The following is a 20,542-nucleotide window of genomic DNA, read 5'->3' as shown; positions in this document are numbered from 1 at the left end:
ATCAGACTATGTTTACAATGGCAAAGACAAGAAAACTGTCTGAGGACACCAGGAAGGCTATTCACTAAGCACAAGCAGTCTACAGGGTACAAGAATATCTCTAAGCACGTTGGCATCTCGGCTTTAACAATTCAAAATGTTGTTATCAAGCAGTTTGCTGCTCATGGAACAGTCAAGAACCTTCCACGACATAGTGGAATTATCAGGAGCATTTTGGAGCGAAATGTGTTCCCAAGTGTAAGAAAACTAGGGTTGAGTCAAACAAAACGGGAGGATAAAAGATCCAAAGCACACATCCAAAAGTACACAATAATGGTGGAGAACGAAAAAATGCACTGTTTTAAACTGACCAGCAATGAGTCTTGATCTCAATCCAACTTTTTTGTTAAAATATTCTAATACAAAGTTTGTACATATCCACTTAGTTCTGAAGAGATCTTCTAAACAATCAAGGCAGAAAGAAGCCTCTCCTCAGTAAAAGACACATGAAAGGCCGCCTGGAGTTTGCAAAAAAGCACCTGAAGGACTCAGACTGTGAGAAACAAGGTTCTGTAGTCTGATGAAACGGAGATTTAACTTTTGGCCTAAGAGTCATATCTGGAGGAAACCGGGAACTGCTAATCACCTGCCCGATACCATCCCTACAGTCAAGAATGGTGGTGGCAGCATCATGCAGTTTTTCAGCGGCTGGGACAGGGAGACTGGTCAGGGTTGAGGGAAAGATAAATGGGGACCTGAAAACCTGATAGAGTGCTCTGGACCTCAGACTGGGCCGAAGGTTCAAGTTCCAACAAGACAACTACCCTAAGCATACAGCCAAGGCAGCACAGGAGTGGCGTAGGGACAACTCTGTGAATGTCCTTGAGTGACCCAGCCAGAGCCCTGACTTGAACATCTCTGGATAGACCTGAAAATCGCTGTCCCCATTCAACCTGACAGAGCTTGAGAGGATCTGCAGAGAAAAATGGTAGAAAAGCCGCAAATCCAGGTGTGTTAAATCGAGAAGACTGGAGGCTGTTATCGCTGCCAAAGGTGCTTCAACTAAGTACTGAGTAAAGGATCTGAATACTTATGTCAATGCAATATTTTACTTTTTCCTTTTAAATAAATTAGCAAAGAACTAACATCCTTTTCACTTTGTTATTATGGAGTATTGTGTGCACAATGATGGGGAAAAACGTGCATTTTCATTTAACTTTAGTACAAGGCCTAAACATAACAAAATGTGAAAAAATGTAAAGGGTCCGAAGACTTTCCGAATGCATATATATATAGATATATATATATATATATATATATACACACATACACACAATGCAATAAATAGGCCTTTCTCAAGCCTCCAGTGGAAGGAGCTGAAACGTTGCTACTGTTTATGGGACAATAAAGTACCCTCTTTTTCACTTTTACCTGAACGGAGTGCTGCCTATTTTTTGCATTGTATACTATTGGGATTTTGGTCTGATCTCGTTGGCTTGCACCCACACTACACCGGTGCTGCTGGATCCATTTGTTTATCTGTATGTATGTATGTATGTATGTATGTATGTATGTATGTATTACACACACACACACACACACACACACACACACAGTTAGGTCCAGAATTATTTGGACAGGGACACAATCTTCATGATTTGGGCTCAGCATGCTACCACATTGGATTTTAAATGAAACGACTGAGATGCAATTGAAGTGTAGACTCAGGTTTAATTAAAGGGGTTGAACAAAAATATCCTGTGAAACGTTTAGGAATTGGAACCATTTTTCTACTCAACCTCCTCATTTCAGGGGCTCATAAGTAATTGGATAAATTAAACATTACCATAAATAAAATGTGTTTTTTTTTTAATACTTTGTAGAGAATCTTTTGCAGGCAATGACTGCCTGAAGTCTGGAACCCATGGACATCACCAAACGCTGGGTTTCCTCCTTTGTGATGCTTTGCCCGGCCTTTACTGCAGCCATCTTCAGTTGTTGCTTGTTTGTGTGTCTTGTTTTGTCTTAAGCAAGTGAAATGCAGCTCGATCGGGTTGAGATCTGGTGATTGACTTGGCCATTGCAGAATATTCTACTACTTTGCCTTATAAACTCCCGGGTTGTTTTCGCAGTATGTTTTGGGTCATTGTCCATCTGTACTGTGAAGCGACGTCCAATCAACCTTGCTGCATTTGGTTGAATCTGAGCAGAAAGTAAATCCCTGAACACTTCAGAATTCATCCGGTTGCTTCTGTCTTCAGTCACATCATCAATAAACACTAGTGACCCAGTGCCTTTGGCAGCCATGCACGCCCATGCCATCACACTGCCTCCACCATGCTTTACAGAGGATGTGTTGTGCTTTGGATCATGAGCCGTTCCAAGCCTTCTCTATACTTTCTTCCTCCCACCATTCTGGTGCAGGTTGATCTTAGTTTCATGCTTTTCCAGAACTGGACTGGCTTCTTAGATGTTGTTTGGCAAAGTCTAATCTGGCCTTTCTATATGTGAGGCTGATTAATGGTTTGCACCTTGTGGTGAACCCTCTGTATTTGCTATTAAACCAGGTATTGGTACTTTTGGCAGTGTGGGCAGGTGCCAAGTCCTGATGGAAAATGAAATCAGCATCGCCATAGAGCTGGAGGTCTAGGTTAGAGGTTATGACCTAATATTCGTGGTGGTTTAATGGTATGGTCTGTAGTAGTATAGGGCAGTAAACGGCTAGAGTGGAAAAATATTTTATTGTTATATAATCTAAATAGGTCCAATTCTTTTAAATTGCTGATCAATTTCATGATATATCTTTATAGGGGTTGACAATGCTCTGTGAGCTAAATACATCCGGAGAAGATGCGCAAATCTCAATGGTAGTTTACTATCATGTATTAGTCTGGAGGCAGGACTATATATGTTAGCTGCCTCTGAATGTAAATAAGACTGTTTTTATTCACCGACAGCAAACACATACCTTGAAAATGGTGAGGAACCTTTTCAGGTATACAGGGACTTCGCCTTATTAACAGAAAACCTCTTGAATCTTAAAATTGGCATTAAAATCTTCTATTTTTACTTATAACGCTACGGTCATTTATTTTAGTTTTTAAATGAATTATAAAGGGAATCATAAAGTAAATTAGAAATATTACGTTTTAATCTGTACAACCTTACAGAAATTAATACAAGTATTTATACATTCAGTTTGAATTATTGGCATTGCTCTTCAATCTGATTCAGACAGATGGTCACATGACGTGTTTCTTAGTAAGCAATCAGAGATTGGAACGGGTCAGCCAAGGAAATGCCTGACAAGATAAAATTAATAAAGGGTCAATTATTTTTTTTTTTACTTTACCCAGCCATAAGCAGATATATAATAAAACTCACAATGTACCACCTATACAACGACACCCTAGTTCTGTGAATTGAAAAGCCCCCAATTGTTCTTGTACCACTTATGTCAAATCTTGACTAGAGCTGGTTATACACACTAAAGTGTTCTGCAGATCAGACAATAGAATAGTCTGCAGAAAAGCACTTTATATTCATGTTTATAGGTGGCACTCAATTATATCTTAAAGTGTTTTTTTTCTTGGACTTGCTGTATGTTTCTACAATTTTGGGCTCAAAATTGACATGACTTCCATAGTGACCTGTCAGGTGACACTGGAATTCAAACCACTGGCCACAGAGGAGACTTCGCTATAGACGCTATCAACATCTTAGACGTCACGTCAAAAAAAGAAAAAAACGACAACAGGAGTGGTGGGTGATACACTAGATGACATGGTTTGTATAGTTTGTTATTTTTTTAGTTTCGATCAAGATTTTTTTTTTTAAATCAAATGATTTTTATTAACATTTTGTACATAAAAAAACCCCCCAAAAAACAAAGAAAATAAATCCCCTCCAAAACCCCCTCCTTCATTCAATCCACTTGGTTCTGTGCTTACAGATGAGCCAGAATACAGAGGTGTGTTTAACACCTATAGGCACGTATTGAGTACAGAATACCCCTCTTATTAAATCATATAAATTGTAAATATGTATAGATTTTTAAATCCTGGAAAAAATCCTTTAAAAAAAAAAAAAGGTCAGAATTGAAAATTCCGACAAAAATTGTAAATGTATGGTAAATTCCTGTAAAGGCTTTTATAAAGCACATAGAATATCATTGATGGCACTAAGGGCATTATGTCATAAAAACTGTATAAAATCTTAAATAAATAAATTAAAAAAAACGACATGGCCTAAAGCAAGACAATCTCCTAAAGCTTAAGGTTGCCATACACATTAAATAACTGTCTCCCTTAACATCTTGGCTTATTCGGCCAACGTCCCCCCATAATCTCGCGTGCTCGGCTCGACACAGTGTGCATGTTTATTTTAATAGGGAGAAGGGCATAAGGCACTGCCAGACACCTCTGGCAGTAGTTTATCTCCTGTGGGAACAAAGGATTAGGCACGTTGAAATTCAACATCCCCAATCCTGCTTTCCTCGACATCTGCTGTCAGGAGAGAATCCGGTGGCCCCCATACACTTTAGATCGCCAGCCAATCACATTGAAATCAGTGGGTATGTCAAAGTTATGTCTAATGTGGGCAACTTTAGATCACACTTATCCCTGGGCATTCGCAGTTTGAGCTTTTATGTAATGTTTTATTAATATATATTTATTTGTTGGCGGAATCTAGACAATTTTGGTGGGTTCTCCAGCAATCCAATGACTATGGTGCACAATTTGGCACAGTGATTTGGTGCGGTTTTTGATGATTGCAGAAAAAACCCAACCGCATTGAAAAAAAAACCCAGTAAAAACGCATGCGATTTTTACCGCACCTCAACATCTGAAATGTGCCTAAAGTAAATGGCTGGTGAACCCAGACCTGAATGAAATTTCAAGAAGTTACCTGCTTCTTCCGGTCAGACTGAGGATCTATCATGACATTGATGAGAGAAGGCACATTTTTATCAAAGAAGCTAGAATTCAGTGATTGCTGCAGTTCTTCAGGAGTACGCACAAAGTATCCTTTCCCACCAAAGGCCATCATTACCTGCTCATAGTGAGCATTTGGCTTCAGAGAAACAGGAGGCGCACTAGAAAAAATACAAACATAGAAATATTTTATTCAGACTTGAGACACACCACCCTTGGTATTACAAAATGAAAATAATTAGGATAGATATGAGAATAAAGCACACATTTTGACATATAGAGAGCACATATGTCCAGTAAAGACACATTGGGGGATTTTATGAACTTTTCTACACCAGTCTTCTGGCGTAAAAAAGTAAAATAGTCAATAAAAGGCGCAATTTACTAAAAATTGGGACTTTTGATGCATCTACGCTGCAAATGCTTCTTTTACAAAAAGCAGGCACGGCTTAGTGAAGGTCCAAAGCCTGACTATTTTTTTATTTCATTTTTTACGTAAATTTGATTGCAATTTTTTTATATAAAAAAAAAATGTAAACAGATAAAACAGGTAAACCACAAAAAGAGAATTATTCCATATCTTCCCTCTCCCTATATCCTTCCCAGCTCTTGGTAGAAAGGAAAAAAAGGCCCAGAAATTGGCGTAATTATAGTAAAAAGTCAACTCGTAAATTTCCCTTTCAGGCACATGGACACCAAATAATGCGCCTAACTAGTTTCATGTTAAATTAGCCTCCTCTTTCTCCAGCTATCTTTATATTAAGACTGGGAAATGAAATGCCAATCCCAATAAATACCCCACCTTTATTTCTTTATCAAGGTAACTTTATTAGTAAGGTTCTGATCACATCCTTTTTGTCAGATTAAAATGGAAAGTATAACAGATGACAGATGCTTTACATTTAGATCAGTTTATTTATTCAAGCGGGTATTAGGGTTTTAACAAATAACAGGTTAATCATTGTAGAATAAAAAGTTATATAATCTTCCTATATACTTTCAATATCAATTTTTCACAGTTTTCAAGTTCTTAATGGTTACTTCTAGGGGATAAAAATCCTTCTAGGGGATAAAAATCCTTCTAGGGGATAAAAATCCTTCTAGGGGATAAAAATATTGGCCATTTGATGATCACACGGGGACATGGCTCATTACACTTAGACCACATTCAGATGGTGGATTTGTTGCAGATTTTCAGATACTTTCAGTATTAACTATATTATGTGCAGAGTGCATGTAGCGGTCGGACAGAGCAGATATTCAGACAATGGCTGCAGAGCATTGACAAGGGAGCGTTGTTTTCCCAACTTGATGAATGACAGACCCTTGTATAATAAAGGACGCTTATAACTACATTTTACGAATTATGAAAATTTGATATGACAACATCTGGCTGTGACTGCATCCTTAGCAGATATGCAATTATGTATATGTCTACATAGACTGAATTTTTCTTAAGGAATGCAGAGGTGATGCAGAAGTACACTTAATTTTCAATGCAGCTATGAACACGAATAAGACATATCCTAGAAAGACCGTATTGTCAAGTTCAGATGTGCAGAAGTCTGCATGACTCGATAGTTAATATCCTTGTAAATATTTGAAAACATGTCTGTAATGTAACCTAATTTTGTTTCCATTGGTGTCCAAAAGCCACAGTTGTTTAGAAAAAGTACACAAACCAATACACACAAATACAGATACATGCATGTACATACACACACGTACATAATTATATAGCGCACACAAATATATATTTGTAGAAATATACATATAAACACACAAAAACAGGCAATATATACAGTGAAGGAAATAAGTATTTGATCCCTTGCTGATTTTGTAAGTTTGCCCACTGTCAAAGACATGAACAGTCTAGAATTTTTAGGCTAGGTTAATTTTACCAGTGAGAGATAGATTATATTTAAAAAAAAACTGAAAATCACATTGTCACAATTATATAGATTTATTTGCATTGTGCACAGAGAAATAAGTATTTGATCCCTTTGGCAAACAAGACTTAATACTTGGTGGCAAAACCCTTGTTGGCAAGCACAGCAGTCAGAGGTTTTTTGTAGTTGATGAGGTTTGCACACATGTTAGATGGAATTTTGGCCCACTCCTCTTTGCAGATGATCTGCAAATCATTAAGATTATATAAAAAAATAGAAATCTCGCAGCACTCCAAATGTGAAAAAATAGTGGTTTATTCAGCCAAACAGCGACGTTTCTGTCCAACAATAGGACCTTTATCAAGCATCATGCTTGATAAAGGTCCTATTGTTAGACAGAAACGTCGCTGTTTGTTGGCTGAATAAACCACTATTTTTTCACATTTGGAGTGCTGCAAGATTTCTATTGTTGTATACTGCTTTGTCCTCGGATCGGGACGACTTGCTTGGCACCTATACATTTATTTCCAGTGAGTGCAGCTGCTTTATATATATATATATATATATATATATATATATATATATATATATACATATACACACACACACACACACACATACATACATACATAGACACTTAGTACTGGGACTTCAACTGCAATGAGGAAGGCTACAAACATGGAGTAACCTCAGAAAAGCCCTCCATCTAGTCTTTTTACAATGTATGCATTTGTATTGTACAAACTGTATCATTTTTATAAAACCATAATGGAGAAATAAAATAAAGATCCGTTTGCAGAATAAATGTAAATATATTTAAATGGAGAAATATTTTAAACTGATAAGTGCATGATACTTACAGTAAAGCTGGATCCCCAGCATGTAACAGGTCAGCCCAAGAGTCCTCATCAAACCCCGTATAAATTCCATTGTTATTAACCACAATGATTACAATAGGAAGTTTGTATCTTAAAAAAAAAAAAAAAGTACAGATCATATATTTACTGTCATATTTTACATGTGAGAGATCACAGTCTTGTTCTTGTCTGCCGAGAGCTGAAGAGTGAGTGAGAGTGTGCGCGCGCATAGCTCCGAGCTGCGTGTGCACACGCTCTCCTCTAGCTCTTGCTGTGGCACTGTCCTTAGTTGATTGGACCGCGTCACAGCGATGTTACACGTCCCCTTGCCAATTACACGCCCCATTGACAGTTCAGGGGGTTATTTAAATATCGGGCGCCGAATATAACGGCACCGATATCTAGAGGGTAGGAAAAAAAATTAAAGTGCCCTAGGGTTTGTGCAGCCCTGCCTATTACATGCTGCACATGTATGGGCAGGTGAAAGGTTCTCTTTTTAACAAGAACTAAATTCTGTAAACCACTATGCATACATAGCATATATAAGACTTAACAATACAATAGCATGCAAAAACATAGCTTCTACTTCTCCCTGTATTACCTGCAGATTGTTTCAACCTCCATACCCGAGAAACCAAATGCACTATCTCCTTCCACACAAACAACACGCTTTTCAGGGGCCTCATCTTTTACAACCATGGCTGCCGCTATGGCAAATCCCAGGCCAACACCCATTGTGCCAAAAGTGCCGGCATCTAACCTGTTGAAAAAATTGCACAGCTATAAATCTAAAACGATTTACAATTTTAATAAAGAGGCTCTGTCACCACATTATAAGTGCCCTGTCTCCTACATAAGGAGATGGGCGCTATAATGTAGGTGACAGCAGTGCTTTTGATTTAATAAAACAATCTATTTTCACCACTTTATTAGCGATTTTAGATTTATGCTAATGAGTTGCTTAATGCCCAAGTGGGCGTATTTTTACTTTAGACCAAGTGGGCGTTGTACAGAGGAGTGTATGACGCTGACCAATCAGTGACCAATCAGCGTCATGCACTCCTCTCCATTCATTTAGGCAGCGCATAGGGATCCTTTTAGATCGCTATGTGCTGTCTTATACTAACACAATAACAATACTGAAGTGTTTAGACAGTGAATAGACATTCCACGGGATGTCTATTCACAATCTCTGCACTTCGTTACTCTGTCTGTGGTAGTTACAGCAGAGCAAAGAGTAATCTCGCTGTAACCTGTCATTTACAGCGTAATCTCGCGAGATTACGCTTCCTCTGCTGTAACTACCACAGACAGAGTAACGAAGTGCAGAGATTGTGAATAGACATCCCGTGGATCCACAAAACCTAACGGAGTCAAAACCACGATATTATGTAATAATAAAAATTTACTATTTTGTTTATAACAAAACAACAATAAACATATATAAATGTTCACATATTAAAATCAAGGATCATTACCACAGTGTGGAAAAAATTGGAAGCCAGACACCTGTAGATGTTGGGCTAATGTAATTGCATATGCATAAGGTAGATAGTACAAAAGTACATGAATAAGAGAACAAGCAAATCACTAAACTTGGAAGACCATTCAAAAGTATGTGTTTGTGTAACAAGCTATACACGTCCCAGGTCATGTTTGTGAGGTTGTAACCATTGGTGCCACCTGGCACCTACCTCACATAGGTCAGTAATAAAGAAAAACATATGCAGCTTGATGTAAATAGCTTACCCATAATGTATAACACTATTTGTCTGGCATCACACGCGACGCGCGTTTCGGCGAGGAAAGCCTTCGTCCGGACGAAGGCTTTACCCGCCGAAATGTGCATCGGGTGTGATGCCAGACAAATAGTGTTAAACATTATGGGTAAGCTATTTACATACTGATAGGTAAAAATTGACCCTAGTCTGCGTATCTGAAATAGGAAAAATAGATTATGAGCCCCATTTCAGAAGACTTCTTGGCTTTTGTAAACAATAGATCCCTGGCAAAGAATCTCTTCACCATGTAAAAATAAAATAGAAATCTGAACCAAAACTTGATAAAGCCCCTGACCTCATATATTGTGCACATACACAAGCTACTTACCTGTGACGTGGATAAAGGTTCTGAAGCACAGTGCGACCAATGTCCATTGTGTTAGCTCCCTCACTCACAATGATACAGTCATTAGGCAAAGCTTCCTTCACATAGCGAAATACAGTATAATAGTTCATTGGAACAGAGTTCCCTGATGCTAAATTCTAAAATTGAAAAAAAAAAAAAAAAATAATATATATATAGTATATTAAAATCAAATGGTAATGACAAAACTACACTAAAAAAAATAAAATAGGACTACTTCATGAATTTTTACTTCTATTGGTTTTCTACGAACATGCTTTTTAATCCAGTTTAATGTGGTCCTCACAAAATGAAGTAGCAATTTTTAAAGGAATACTTATATTTAGTAAAATGCCGCAAAATACTGCACTATGAACTAGTGGCACCAGGTGAGGCCTCATGCATTATTGTTATCTTGATTAAAAGGTGGCCAACGATATAACAGGACAAGAACAGGAAAGGACAATTGTAGATAAAAGTGCCTTGTCTTTATGAGTATTGGGGATAAGGGAACAGTTGATTGATGGCACTTGGATGTTTCCATTTTTTCCAATTCACTTTAATGCAAAATGAATGCTCAGGCACTGCCGTTTCTCCACCGAGAATGCTAGAACTACCACCAATACCAAGGATAGGGTTGCCTTGTTTCCAATCAGACCTCACTGATCATAGCCGCTCTAAGGGCATGACCAGACGTGGCAGAATTGCTCTGGAATTCCGCAGCGGACACGTTTCGCCATTGCTTTCCACAGCTTTTTAGTTATGTTCGTTTACACGTTGTGGACAATTCCGCTGCGGAGAATAGGCTGCAGTGCGGAATTTGGTGTCCGCAGCATACACTGGCTGTTGCGGACGTGTAGCGGACTTGTTGTGGACTCATTGTGGAATTTCGCCATTGACTTCAATGGAGAGTCAAAATTCCGCAATGAAGTCCGCAGATGTTATGAGTCCTGCGTAGCGTATTGGTTTTACGAACATGATAGTTCTTCATTCTGGCTGGACCTATGTATTTTTAGGTCTACAGCCAGTAATTACGGGTGACTACGTGAGTGCACCTGTAATTACGGGAGCGTTGCTAGACGACATCAGGAGATAGTCACTGTCCAGGGTGCTGAAAGAGTTAAACGATCGGCAGTAACTTTTTCAGCACCCTGGACAGTGACTTCCGATCATAATATACATCAACCTGTAAAAAAAAAAATAAAAAAAAATAGAAGTTCCTACTTACCGAGAACTCCCTGCTTCTTCCTCCAGTCCGGCCTCCCGGGATGCGTTTCAGTCCAAGTGACGGCTGCAGCCAATCACAGGCTGCAGCGGTCACATGGACTGCCGCGTCATCCAGGGAGGTCGGGCTGGATGTTGAAAGAGGGATGCGTCACCAAGACAACGGCTGGGTAAGTATGAATTTCTTTTACTAGGGAAAGGGCTGTCCCTTCCCTTCTTTCTATCAGTGCAGGATAGAGAGAAGTACTTTCACCTCAATACGCAACGGCTAGCCCGCAAAATTTAATGCCCATTTTAGGCAGAGCCGAAACAAAATCTGCAACGCAGATTATGTGCGGCATTGATGCGGACAGTGGCGGCAGAAACACGTCATGCCCTTACACTGTCCGTATCTGATTGGACAGTGTCAGAGCGCTAAGTATTATGCCCCCTGCCATTTACAATAAAAGAAACACCCTATTGACAGTTCAGGAGGTTATTTACATATCGGGCGCCAAATAGAACGGCACGGATATCTAAATAACGGCGGAGGCTAGAAACATAGATTAACCCCTTAAAGCACCTCGACGCAACTGTGTACTTCATGGTGCCTTAATGCAGTGCAAACCATGATGTAGTTATGTCATGGTGCTTTTCTGTCACCATGTAAAAACACATGGTGACAGAACAGTGACATCGGCTGTCTTAGACAGCCGATTGTTCCCCCGACGAGTCACAGTGACTATCGCGGCGCAGCGCCGCCAGTGATCGCGGTGATTGGTCAGTCAGTAGTGACTGACCAATCACAGAATTGCAGCATGGTTACCCGGCTAAAAGAGCCGGGTAGCCACGCTAGCCGATCTGCTGTTGGCAACAGGAGGCCTGTTAAAAGCCTTCCGGCAGCAGATGAAGTATCGCGGCGGGCTCTGAAGCGGAGCCTGCGCCATTAGCCAAAGGATGTCAGCTGTATGTTACAGCTGACATCCTGCTGTAATGGCAGGGAGTGGAGCTAGTTCTGCTCCCTGCCATTAACATCTTAGATGCTTCCAGGAGACCGACATCGCTGCGATGTGGTCGCACGGATGCCGATGGTTACTATGGAAACCGGAAGCCAACAATGGCTTCCTGGTCTGCCACGTATCGGAGCCTAATAGGCTTGCTCTCAGTGAATAGCTGGCAACTCTAATGCATTGCAGTACTGGATAGTGCAATGTATTAGAATAAAGATGAGAGGTGCAGGTCTTCAAGTCCCCTAGTGGGACAAAAAAAAGTTATAAAAAGTTCAAAGTTAAAAACTGCCTTTTTTCCTAGAAGTCTTTTATTATAGGAAAAAAAAGGGAAAACGTTAAAGTACACATATTTGGTATCACCGCGTTCGTAACAACCCAAACTATAAAACTACAATGTTATTTTTCCTGCACGGTGAACACCGCAAAAACAATTAAATAAAAAACAATGCCAGAATCGCTATTTTTTTGGTCACCATCCCTTCTAAAGTATAGAATAAAAAGTGATCAAAAAGTCGCACGTACCCCAAAATTGTACCAATAAAAACTACATCCCGTCCCGCAAACAACAAGTCCTGACACAGCCTTGTGAACGCAAAAAAAAAAAAAAAAAAGATTATGGCTCTCAGAATACGGGGACACAAAAAATAAATAAAAAAAAAAAAAAAAAAAAAAAGAAGAAGTGGATGTTATTGTGCAAACGCTGTAAAACATTAAAAAAAAAACGATATACATAAGGTATTGCCCGTCATCGTACCGACCCGCAGAATAAAGTAAAATTGTCATTTATAGCCCACGGTGAAGACCGTAAAAAAAAACAATAAAAAGATTGTCTGAATTGCTGGTTTTTGGTCACCTTGTTTGCCAAAAAAATTGAATAAAAAGTGATCAAAAAAATTGCGTGTACCCCAAAATGTTACCAATGAAAACTACAGATTGTCCTGCAACAAATAAGCCCTCACAGCTCCGGTTGAGAAAAAATAAAAAAGTTCTGGCTCTCAGAATATAGCAACAGAAATTGTGCAGAGTGTTCCAAAAGCGGATAAGATTGGGCGCCATTAATCAGTTCGACACAGGCCACACATATGCGGGTTATTATTTATTTACCGCATTATTATACCCCCTTATTATACCCTGATGTTCTCCGCACAGCTTACATATGCCACCACATCATAAACTGAAATACCAGCAAAACCCAAATCAGAACAACTGGCAAGCTAAATCTGCGCTCCCAATGCCAAATGTCGCTCCCTCCCTCTGAACCCTGCAGCGTGCCCAAACACCAGTTTATGCCCATATATATGGCATCGCCATACCCGAGAGAACCCGCTTAACAGTTTGAGATATTTGTCTTCAGTAGTACAAACTGGGCATAACGTATAGTGCACTAAAATGGCATATCAGTGGAAAATTGCAATTTTCACTTTGCACCATCCGCTGGGCACTAATTTCTAATGTAGAATCACCTGTGGGGTCAAAATGCTCACTACACCCCTTAAAATGCCCTAAGGGGTGTAGTTTCCAATATGGGGGTCACTACTTGGGGGTTTTACTATTTGACTTCAGGGCCCTGCAATTTTGGGCCAATGCGGTGAAAAATCACCAAAATAGACCTCAAATGTACATGGTGCTCTTAACTTCTGAGCAAATAAATGCGTTGAGGGGTGCATTTTCCAAAATGGGGTCACTTCTTGGGGCTTCCACTGTACTCTGGTACCTCAGGGGTTTTGCATATGCGACATGGTGGCCAAAAACCAATACAGCAAAATCTGCAGTCCAAATAGTGCTCCTGCCATTCTGAGCCCTGCCGTGTGTCCAAACAGCAGTTTATGACCACATGTGGGGCATTGCCGTAATCAGGAGAAATGGCTTTACAAATCATGGGGTGCTTTTTCTCCTTTATTCCTTGTGAAAATGAAGACATTCTACAACTTAGTGGAACAAATTGTAGATTTTCATTTTCACTGCCTAATTCCAATAAATTCTGCAAAAGACCGGTGGGGTCTAAATGCTTACTATACCCCTAGATAGATTCCTTGAGGGGTGTAGTTTCCCAAATGGGGTCACTTTGGGGGGGGGGGTTTCCACTGTTTTGGCCTCTTATTGGCTTTGCAAATTAAACATGGCACCTGAAAATCAAGCAAAACTATTGAGCTCCAAAAGCCAAATGGCGCTCCTTCCCTTCTGAGCCCTGCCGTGGGTCCAAGCAGCAGATTATTACCACATATGGGGTATTGCCGTACTCAGAAGAGTTTGCTTTACAAATGTTGTGGTTCTTTTTCTCCTTTATTTAATGAGAAAATGGAAAAATCTGAGCGAAAACGACATTTTATTAGAAAAAAAAAAAACGTAGATTTTCATTTTTACAGCCTAATTACACTACATTCAGAAAAATACCTGTGGGGTAAACATGCTCATTATACCCCTTAATAAATTCCTTGAGGGGTGTAGTCTGCCAAAGGGTGTCTTTTTGGGGTGTTTTCTTTGTTTTGGCCAGACAAGACCCCTTCAAACCCGACGTGGTGCCTAAAATATATTCGAATAAAAATAAGGCCCCAATATTCACTAGGTGCTCCTTTGCACCTGAGGCCTGTGTTTCCGTCCAGTAGCCGTCTAGGGCCACATGTGTGATATTTCTAAAAACGGCAGAATGTGGGCAATAAATATGGAGTTGCTTTTCTCTGGTAAAACCTTGTGTTACAAAAAAAAAAAAAATGGATTAAAAATTTCACCTTTAATTTGCTTTCATTCTTGTGAAACGCCTAAAGGGTTAAGAAACTTTCTAAATGCTGTTTTGAATACTTTGAGGGGTTCAGTTTTTAAAATGGGGTGATTTATAGGGAGTTTATAGAATATAAGGCCCGCAAAACCAGTTCAGAACGGAACCGGTCCCTAAAATAAGGCTTTTGACATTTTCTTGAAAATGTAAGAAATTGCTGCTAAAGTTCTAAGCCTAGAAAAATAAAAGGACGTTCAAAAAACAATGCAAACATAAAGTAGACATATGGGAAATAGTAGCTATTTTGTGTGGTATTACTATCTGTCTTACAAGGTGACACATTTACATTTTAAAAAAACGCTAATTTCTGCAATTTTTCTCAATTTTGGTGTTTTTCATAAATAAACACTGAATGTGTCGACCAAATTTTACCACTGTGTTACGAGAAAATAATCTCAGAATAGCTTGAAAAAAATAAAAGCATTTCAAAGTTATTACCACTTCAAGTGATCTATGTCAGATTTGAAAAAAAATGGTCTGGGCCAAAAACGGGCTTAGACACTAAGGGGTTAAAGTGACACAAGGTTTGTGCAGCAGTGCCTATTACATGGTGCACTCAGCTGCACATGTATGGGCTGGTGAAACGTTCTCTTTAACCCCTTCAGGACCCAGCCACTTTTGGACCAAATGACACAGCCTCATTTTTTAAATCTGACGTGTGTTACTATATGTGGTAATAACTTGGGAATGCTTTTACCTATCCAAGCGATTCTGACATTGTTTTCTCGTGACATATTGTACTTTAAGTTAGTGAAAAAATTTGGTCGATATATTCAATATTTATGTGTGAAAAACACCAAAATTTAGAGAAAATTTGCCAAAAATTAGCATTTTCTAAATTCAAATGTATCTGCTTGTAAGACAGATGGTTATACCACACAAAATAGTTACTAGCTAACATTTCCCATATGTCTACTTTAGATTGGCATCATTTTTTGAACATACTTTTATTTTTCTAGGACGTTACAAGGCTTATAAGTTTAGCAGCAATTTCTCAAATTTTCAAGAAAATGTCAAAAGCCTATTTTTTTTAGGGATTAGTTCAGTTCTGAAGTGGCTTTGAGGGCCTTATATATTAGGAACCCCACAAATCACCCCATTTTAAAAACTGCACCCCTTAAAGTATTCAAAACAACATTTAGAAAGTTTCTTAACCCTTTATGCGTTTCACAGGAATTAAAACAAAGTGGAGGGAAATTTGCAAATTAAATTTTTTTTTGCAGAAATTCCATTTTAATGAATGTTTCCTGTAATACTGAAGGTTTTGACCAGAGAAAACACAACTGAATATTTATTGCCCTGATTCTGAAGTTTTTAGAAATATCCCACATGTGGCCCTAGTGTGCTACGGGCCTGAAACAAAAGCCCCAGAACAAAGGAGCACCTAGAGGATTTTTGGGCCTTCCTTTTCTTAGATTATATTTCAGGCACCATGTCAGGTTAGAAGAGGTCTTGTGGTGCAAAAATAACGGAAACACCCCAAAAAAGACCCCATTTTGGAAACTACACCGCTTGAGGAATTCATCTAGGGGTGTAGTGAGCATTTTGACCCCACAGGTGTCTCATATATTTTATTAGAAATGGGCAGTGAAAATGAAAAATTACATTATTTTCCAATAAGACGCAGCATTGGTTCAAAATCTTTCATTTTCTCATCAAATAAAGGAGAAAAAGCACAATAACATTTGTAAATCAACTTCTTCAGAGTACGGAAATACCCCACACGTGGTCATAAACTGCTATTTGGACACACAGCAAGGCTCTAAAGGGAAGGAGCGCCATTTAGTATTTGGAGTGGAGATTTTACAAGATTCGTTTTTTGACCCCATGTTGCATTGAGCTATAGTACCAGTACAGTGGTACCCCCGATAAATTACCCCGTTTTGGAAACTAGATCCCTCAAAGAATTTATCTAGGGGTGTAGTGAGCATTTTGACCGCACAAGTGTTTTGCAAAAATGAGTAAACAATAGATGTTGCAGATTGAAAATTGCTGTTTTCCACAGATATGCCATTTCAGTGCCCAATGTGTTGTGCCCAGCTTGTACCACCGTAGACACACATCCCATAAATTGTTAAGCGGATTCTCCAGAATACAGTAATACCCCATATGTGGTCATAAATTGCTGTTTGTGTACACGGCCAGGCTCAGTTGGACCACCATTTGGCTTTAGAAGCGCAGATTTTGCCTGGTGTTTTAGTGGTATTTTATCTTATAATGTGGGGGCATATGTAAGCTGGGCAGAGTACATCAGGGTATATGTAAGCTGGGCGGAGTACATCAGGGTATATGTAAACTGGGCGGAGTACATCAGGGTATATGTAAGCTGGGCGGAGTACATCAGGGTATATGTAAACTGGGCGGAGTACATCAGGATATGTGTAATCTGTGCGGAGAACATCAGGGTATATGTAAACTAGGCTTTTTGATCAAAATGTGCACTAAGAACCTCCCTATTTGTAAGTAGATTTAGCTTTAGTGCATATTTATTTATATTTAGTGGTTTAGGTGGCATTAGTGTCGCAGGGTGCTGTCACCATTCTATGTTTGCTGTAAACTAGGCTGAGTACATCAGGGTATATGTAATCTGTGAGGAGTACATCAGGATATATGTAAACTGTGGAGTACATCAGGGTATATGTAAGCTGTGCGGGTACATCAGGGTATATGTAATCTGTGCGGAGTACATCAGGATATATGTAAACTCGGCGGAGTACATCAGGGTATATGTAATCTGTGCGGAGTACATCAGGGCATATGTAAACTGGGCGGAGTACATCAGGGTATATATAAGCTGGGCGGAGTGCATCAGGTCATAATAGGATGATGTAATGGGGAGAATGAATAATCCATGGATTGGTGTGGTCGCTTTGAACCAATCCTTTATGCACAGGCCGGGTTTATTGGGTATTATACAAAATATCTGCGCTCACTTATTGCCTAATCTTTGACTTCTTCACTAGCCCTATAAGCAGCACAAGGCCCTAAAGTTTCCTAATCACCGCTGTGTCCATGGGGTCCACCTGGGGGGTCCAGCAAATGATGATGTGAGGTGTTTAGTGAAATTCTACTGGACCTAAAAATTAGTCTGGGCAGTCATTTAGAATCATTTTGCATCATTGCGTTTTGAGAGTCATAACGTGTTATTTTTCCGTTAGGGCGTGTGTGAGGGCGCGTTTTTTGTGGAACGAGCTGTAATTTTTATTGGTTCCATTTTGGGGGACATGAGATTTTTTTATCACTATTTATTCCATTTTTTGGGAGATGAGGAAACCAAAAAACAGCCATTCCAGCACGTTTCTTTTTTTTTTTACAGTGTTCACCATGCAGTATAAGCAACATGTTAACTTTATTCTGTGGGGCGATACGATTACAGCGACACCAAATTTATATCGTTTTTTTACGTTTCACTATTTTCCCACAACAAAAATACTCTTTTCTAAAAAAATCATGTTTTAGTGTCGCCATTTTCTGACAGCCATAACTTTTATTTTTTAGTTGATATCGCTGCGTGACGAACTGTAGTTTACATTGGTACCATTTTGCGTTACTTGCAACTTTTTGCTCACTTTTTCTTAAAAAAATTTTGACACATGATGACCAAAAAATAAAATACTGTCATTGTTTTTTATTAACAATTTTTACGATGTTCACCGTGCGGTAAAAGATCAGGCCGTTCCGAACGCGGCGATACCTATTATGTATAGTTTTTTTTCATATTTTCATGTTTTTTCTAATAATAAAGGAGTTGATCAGGGAAACAGGGCAAGTGTTGTTTTTATTATTTATTTATTTATTTTTCTTTCACATTTTTCACTTTTTCTTTTACACTGTCCTGGGGACTTGAAGATCTGGTCTTCTGATCCCCGGTACGATGCACTGCACTACTTACGTAGTGCAGTGCATCGTAAGTGTCATTTTTCATTTGACAGTTAGCCGATTAGGTCCTGCCTCGGGCAGGACCTAATAGGCTTCCGTACCTTGGCAACCAGGAAGCCTAATAACGGCTTCCTGGTTGCCATAGCAACAATCGCTCCCTCTGTAAACCACTTCAATGTGGCGGACGTCATTGACAGACGCATTGAAGGGGTTAAATGGCTGCGATCGGCGGTAACAGCCATCACAGCGGCATGTCAGCTGTGTATAACAGCTGACAGCCGCTGAAGATAAAGCGCGCACAGCTCCTGTGCTCGCTTTATCTGCCGGGCGTAACTGTACGCCCGAGTGCGGGAAATAACTTGGAATTTGGACGTACAGTTACGCCCAATCGCGGGAAGGGGTTAAGCAAACATGCTTAAAAAAAATAAATGGATGCCTCTGCTGGATGCCATCTGTCGCCCATAGAATCCCATGTTAAAAAAGTATACATTCAACCTATACATTTTTTTCTGGATGGCTGTGACGGATGCCTCTGATGGATCGATCACCCATAGACATGTTGAAAAAAGTATACGTTTAATGAGATCGTATTGGATTGGTTTCATGACAAATTGTATAACATAACACAATTCAGGAAAAATTAAGGGTGGACACTGTAGTAGATATGCAATAAAAGTCTACTGTGGAAAAACCCCTTTAAAGTCCATCTTAATTAGGATTCTTATTCAATATTCTGTCAAACACATTACTTCTATTGTTTTTGTTGGTCACCTTTGAGGTTTCCTCATTTGTCTTTATCTTCTTCCTTAGGTTATTCCACCATTCCGTATTGGACGGATACTTCCAGGACATTTTTTGCAACTCGTCTAAAAGCTTATGGAGAAATGCAAAGGTGTTAGCTTAAGAAAAAAACAAGTGTATTCTACACAAAAAACAAACAATCAACTATGAAAACTTGTGTATAGAGAAGAAATTAGCAAGGCATTCTTTGTAGAAATGTGGGAAACAGAAAATTTATTCAAATATTTGGTTTTGTGTATGTACTGCCAGAGAATGGGGATTTGTGTCTTTAGAGAGGGTGGGTACATATTGCAAAATAGAGAAGCCAAAGATGCCCATGCAGCACGTAAATGGAGAAATCCTTCATGACCGTCTACACCAAATGGAGAAGATGGGAAATTGAATGGCTCAAAGTAGATGTAAACTGTAAGTCATTGGATTTTATTTCTGTTTATTGTGGCTTGGACTGTTATTTGGCCACTCAAATGTGATCGTATTTGATCACTGAATGTCAGTTCGTTTTGGTCTGCACTATATTTAATAAAAGGAAACAAAAACAAAAACCTGGAAGAAAATTTAGCATACAACTATGGGTCCTTTGCCTACTGGTTCTCTCCATGTTTGGCAAAAGGTGTGGGGGGGGGGGGCAAACCTAAAGTGTCCACTGCTAACAGAGCATTAGGGGAGGTTTCTGTTACAGCAAACTGTATTCCTGCCATGGGCAAAGTACCAAAAGTCTCTTCCTTTACCATACCTATTATTTACATTGTTACATGCCTAAAAGTGAACCGGTCAGGTAATTGATGCTGCCCTACCTGAAAACAGAATAGGGTAGAGGGAGAGAAGCGGAGGTCCATGATATGTAGGGTTATGTAATTTGGCGCAATATATTTCTGAGTTTAAAGCAGAGTAAATTCTGATAGGAGTCCTAGGAGAGAAAGTAAGAGTCCTGCTTATACCGCCCACACACACAGTGATTGATACAGAAGAAGCTGTCAGAGTGTGTACAGAGAAGACGGACCATCCGCCTGTATGGGCGGTGTGAGCAGGTCTCACTGATTCTTTTCTGTGTGCTATTAAAAATTACTCAGGACACGGGGAAAATAGAATC

The 20,542-nt window shown here is 39.3% G+C and overlaps 1 protein-coding gene across 1 annotated transcript in view; it reads right to left on the bottom strand.

The window, feature by feature from the left end:
* Window positions 1–3,108: 3,108 nt before the first annotated feature.
* The window catches only part of HACL1 (2-hydroxyacyl-CoA lyase 1), a 38,795-nt gene continuing 21,361 nt past the window's right edge, over window positions 3,109–20,542 (bottom strand). The window contains exons 12-17 of the mRNA XM_075827239.1: window positions 19,423–19,524; window positions 9,769–9,923; window positions 8,261–8,419; window positions 7,663–7,770; window positions 4,888–5,074; window positions 3,109–3,281 (exon numbers count right to left, since the gene is read on the bottom strand). Of these exons, the coding sequence (XP_075683354.1) occupies window positions 3,249–3,281; window positions 4,888–5,074; window positions 7,663–7,770; window positions 8,261–8,419; window positions 9,769–9,923; window positions 19,423–19,524 (744 nt within the window). The 3' untranslated portion in view covers window positions 3,109–3,248. The remainder of the gene's footprint in view (window positions 3,282–4,887; window positions 5,075–7,662; window positions 7,771–8,260; window positions 8,420–9,768; window positions 9,924–19,422; window positions 19,525–20,542) is intronic.

The sequence above is a fragment of the Rhinoderma darwinii genome, chromosome 5 (genome assembly GCF_050947455.1).
Source record: "Rhinoderma darwinii isolate aRhiDar2 chromosome 5, aRhiDar2.hap1, whole genome shotgun sequence".
NCBI lineage: Eukaryota > Metazoa > Chordata > Amphibia > Anura > Rhinodermatidae > Rhinoderma > Rhinoderma darwinii.
Note: the sequence above shows the minus strand (reverse complement) of the source record. Positions and strands in the feature narration are given on the sequence as shown.